This window comes from Delphinapterus leucas, chromosome 12 (assembly GCF_059928025.1).
Source record: "Delphinapterus leucas isolate spDelLeu-1000000601 "Yukka" chromosome 12, BTC_Dleu_Yukka2, whole genome shotgun sequence".
NCBI classification, from domain to species: domain Eukaryota; kingdom Metazoa; phylum Chordata; class Mammalia; order Artiodactyla; family Monodontidae; genus Delphinapterus; species Delphinapterus leucas.
The window spans coordinates 86,629,219-86,633,118 of NC_143140.1; the positions used below are offsets into that span (position 1 = coordinate 86,629,219).

A 3,900-nucleotide genomic window follows, 5' to 3' on the forward strand; every position below is an offset into this window, starting at 1 on the left:
TACCTTTTGGGCTTCGCTCACAGTAGGAAGCGAAAGGAAACAGAGCCTCCAACAGGGACAGTTGGAGAAGACAACCAGTAGTAATAAAGTAAAAATAAACACCCTCCCATCACCCCGGCTGGCAGAGCCAAGGGACTCTGCAGAGCTTAGCACAGCTCCGTAGAGAGCGTCAAATGCAAGCTTTTATGCTCAGCTTTGTCCACTTGCTCTTTGCAGGCAGCGGGCCCTCGTGCTGGAGTTCCAGGCAGCCCCCTGGCTGTGTCCTGTGGTGTTTTCTGTTGGGCTGCAGACCTACACTCCCACTCTAAGCCCGGGGCGTCAGGGGCAGTGTGAGGATGAATTTCTGGAGCGTTTTCAGGTAAGCAGGTAGAAGGTGTTCTATAAATGTGCCAAGCTTCCTTGGTTTGCCTAATTTAGATTCTTAGGGGAGTCCATTAAGAATGGCTCGTACCCTTCTGTCATTAACATTTATACGGAATCTTGTTTTTTTTGTTTTTTACTATGGTTTTGTTTTCTTTTTTAGTAAGTGATCTTGCCTCACCAAAGGCAAAAGGCCTCACCTAGCTTATGTAAGAAATATAAATTAAGGTCCTGAATCACTCCACTAGTACTTGGGCAGAAAAGTTGAACTCTGCGTACTTCTTGATAACTGTGCTACTATAATTTTCTCCAAAACTGAGTAATCTGCCGTCAGACAAAATCTGCTAACAGCCTCACTCATTGTTACAAGATTAATGTCACTGCTTGCGGGAGATGCTTCCTTTCCTCTTCTAGACTTCGCAAAAGCACAGCCTTTGATAATTACTCCTGATAACACCAACACAGAAACCCAGATCCTTGACATATAACTCAGTGACTCGGCAGAAAGGAAAAACATCTCACTTGCACTTGATAAAATTCCATAAAAATGTGTATTTTGCTAACTTTCATGAGAAATTTAACTATTTGGAGAAATTTTATATTTTCCCTGGCTGATTTTCATTTGTACCTAAATGTTTGTTTTAAAGAAGATACAGAACCAAACCTAGGAGAGATTAAATTTTGCCCCAAGTGAAATTGCTAAATTCAGTGGATTTTAATTACCTTTGTCCCCATGGGCTTTCCCCACCCCCCTTCATTTCTTTTACGTTCCTCTTAGGTTGCAAGGATTAATTTGCAAGCTGAGTCCCACACTATCCGTGAGACTAAGCAGAATGTACGACAGGCGAGGTGATGAGGTGCCCCCTTTTGACCGAGCAGCTGAGGCAGGTTTTTTCCAGCGTCAGCCTGTGTCAGTGCGATGGAGGGAGGGTCACCTGCGGTCACACCTCGGCTCTGCGGGGCCTGGGCAGCAGCTCGCTGTCTCTCCCGTCATTAGGATCCTTGTTTCTTGTAGAGACAGGCCGCAGGGCGTCTTGTGCCCTATTTTTCATTCCCAGTTTGTTCAGAAACTGTATTTTCTTAAGTCTGAAGACAGCAGCCGCCCATGGATACGTTTTTACAGGGCAGCAAGAACCTACCAGAATAGGCGTTTGTTTTTCCCCTTGAATGAATCCTGAGGCCCTGGAAGTCGCCCCCTGCCCACCACGGTCTCTCTACATACTCCACGCTGCTTTCTCCAACAGCTTGGCGCCGAGACTCTAAAGCTTAACGCTGAGCCAGTGTAAGCGGCGTTCTTATGGGAGCCGCCTTAATGGCGGCTTACGCGTGAAGTGGGAACGGCGTGCTGCCCACCCTCTAAACAATTTCTAGTGCTCAGCCTCCATGAAATGGACTGCTTATGGCAAGATAATGTCTGCTCTGTTCCTTTTTAAGTCTGTGAAAAATGTCATCCTGGTTGATAGGGTGATTAAAACTCTTTATGGTCCAGGAGATAAATGTGATTATGTTTGTCATGCTGTACCCAAGATGAAGACAGCGAAGGAGGCAAACTTGAGATTCCATAACATTTCCCCTCTTCCATATCCAGGAACATTCAGAACTCAGTACACAGATGGTACTTCACATAAAGAGTAACATTATCTGTTAAACACTTTTCCTTTCCATTAACCAGTTTAACAATATGCCTCTGGTATAAAAGGAATAGACAAATGACATCTTCTGATATCTGAGTTCTGACTGTAGAAAAAAATCACTTTAGTCAGTCATATTGCTTGTTTTTCTTTTAACTTTCATCTTTGTTACTTCATTTTGGCTTTTAAAATGCAACTGGAGCCTATGCTTGGTACCGGTTCTAGGGAATCTGTCCCCATCAACCTTTCCTCAGCAGGTGATTCACCATCATCATTATGGGAGGAGTCGTGTCCGTCCCCCCACCCCCCCATCCCTTAAGGACAACAGACGCATATGGGAAGGGTTTTGTAAACCTTAGGCATGTCACACAAACATGCACTCAAACATTCCTTCCTTTAGGCTTCCAGGTGGGTGGTGGCACACCCACCACCCACCTAGACCCAGACTCATAATAGGGACAAAAACCTGTTCAGTTTTCCTCCCGATTTCCTTCCTTCGTTGCATTCAAAGACTAGAGCTATTTTGTTAGCAGAGATTTAGTTAAAAATGAAAGGTGGGTGAAGTTATTTTGCTACTCCACATACCCTGAGATAAATTTCACAATCCTTTTCTTTTAGTCTTGGATTTTAAACAGGTTACACAGGAATCCCAGGTGCTGAACACACCTGTTTAATTAACAATACAGCAATTTTAACAGGGTAACACAGTCCAGAGAAAAATGTTACATCAGGCAGTTGACATTTCATTTAAAATTTTTTCTTAAAACTAAAAGGTTTCATTTTAACAGATAAATTTCAAATGTACTTTTTTAAACTGATTGTTAATTAGAGCCTAAGCAATTATAAAGAAAATACACAATGATATTCAACCAGAGGTTAATTTTCTGGTCATACTGACATGTTAAAATACTTTTCTTAAAATTTTAATTCACCTGAGACTCAGTTCTCAGGTATCTTTTTGGTTAAAAGTATTTGTTAAGATAGGTGATAATTGGACTATTTTTATATTGACAACTGAAATAAAGCTATAAACTGTCAGTGTTTCGGGACCCAGAAGCAACTTGTCAAAAAAGTACATTTTATACACATAATATCATTATTTTCACATGATTATCCTTTCAAGTTATCATAATGTGTTACTGGCTTCTTGTCTAAGAATTTACAGGGCCTAAGGTGAGGCTGTCAGGTAAATGACTGGCATATACAAATTGAAGACTGTGTTCAGGACAAGAGAGCCACACCCACTGCCTGATGGACAGGATTCACCCATTAACCCGTCACTTTGGAGTCTGCCTAACAGGAGCAAGTCCTCCGAGTTCTGACAGCCACATACGGACAAGAAAGGCTGCTGAAACTTACTTAATTAGACTTAGAGGTACTACTGCTGTTAGTCTGTTTATAAAGATTTTCCATCATACGTTATAATTTTGTTTTTCAGGTAAAAAACTTGGTTTCAACTGTTACAGTCATAGAAGTATTTCCCCTGGGATTTCCTCCACATAGAAAAGGTACCCATATAATTATTTTTAAATAGTCTTCCTAACTTTAGGAAAACTTTGCCCTCCCTCCAACACCCCCCCACCCCCATATGAACATAACCAGATCACTTGTAATAAAGTACAGCACACAGAAATGACTGTCGGCCTCCTGTGGGGACACTGAATGCCATCCATCCCACAGGTTCACTCAACAGTCTGCATGTGTTCCTGAGGAGAAATCCGTCGAGTCCCTTTGCTGTTGTGACATCTCCAAAGCCAGCTTTTCCTGTAACAATCCTTCTGGACTTCACCCACCATGCTCATCTCATTTGGATTTCAATGCTTCCTCCCATTCAACAGCCGATTCAGAGTTCTTGGGAATTGCTGGAAATATTGATTGCATTTTACTTCGAAAGTCTTTTATCTGAAAG

The 3,900-nt window shown here is 42.1% G+C and overlaps 1 protein-coding gene across 1 annotated transcript in view; it reads right to left on the reverse strand.

Annotated features, from left to right (window-relative positions):
• Positions 1-231: 231 nt before the first annotated feature.
• TMEM242 (transmembrane protein 242) overlaps positions 232-3,900 on the reverse strand; it is a 49,570-nt gene continuing 45,901 nt past the window's right edge. Inside the window, exon 4 of the mRNA XM_022560175.2 lies at positions 232-3,893. Within this exon, the coding sequence (XP_022415883.2) occupies positions 3,795-3,893 (99 nt within the window). The 3' untranslated portion in view covers positions 232-3,794. The remainder of the gene's footprint in view (positions 3,894-3,900) is intronic.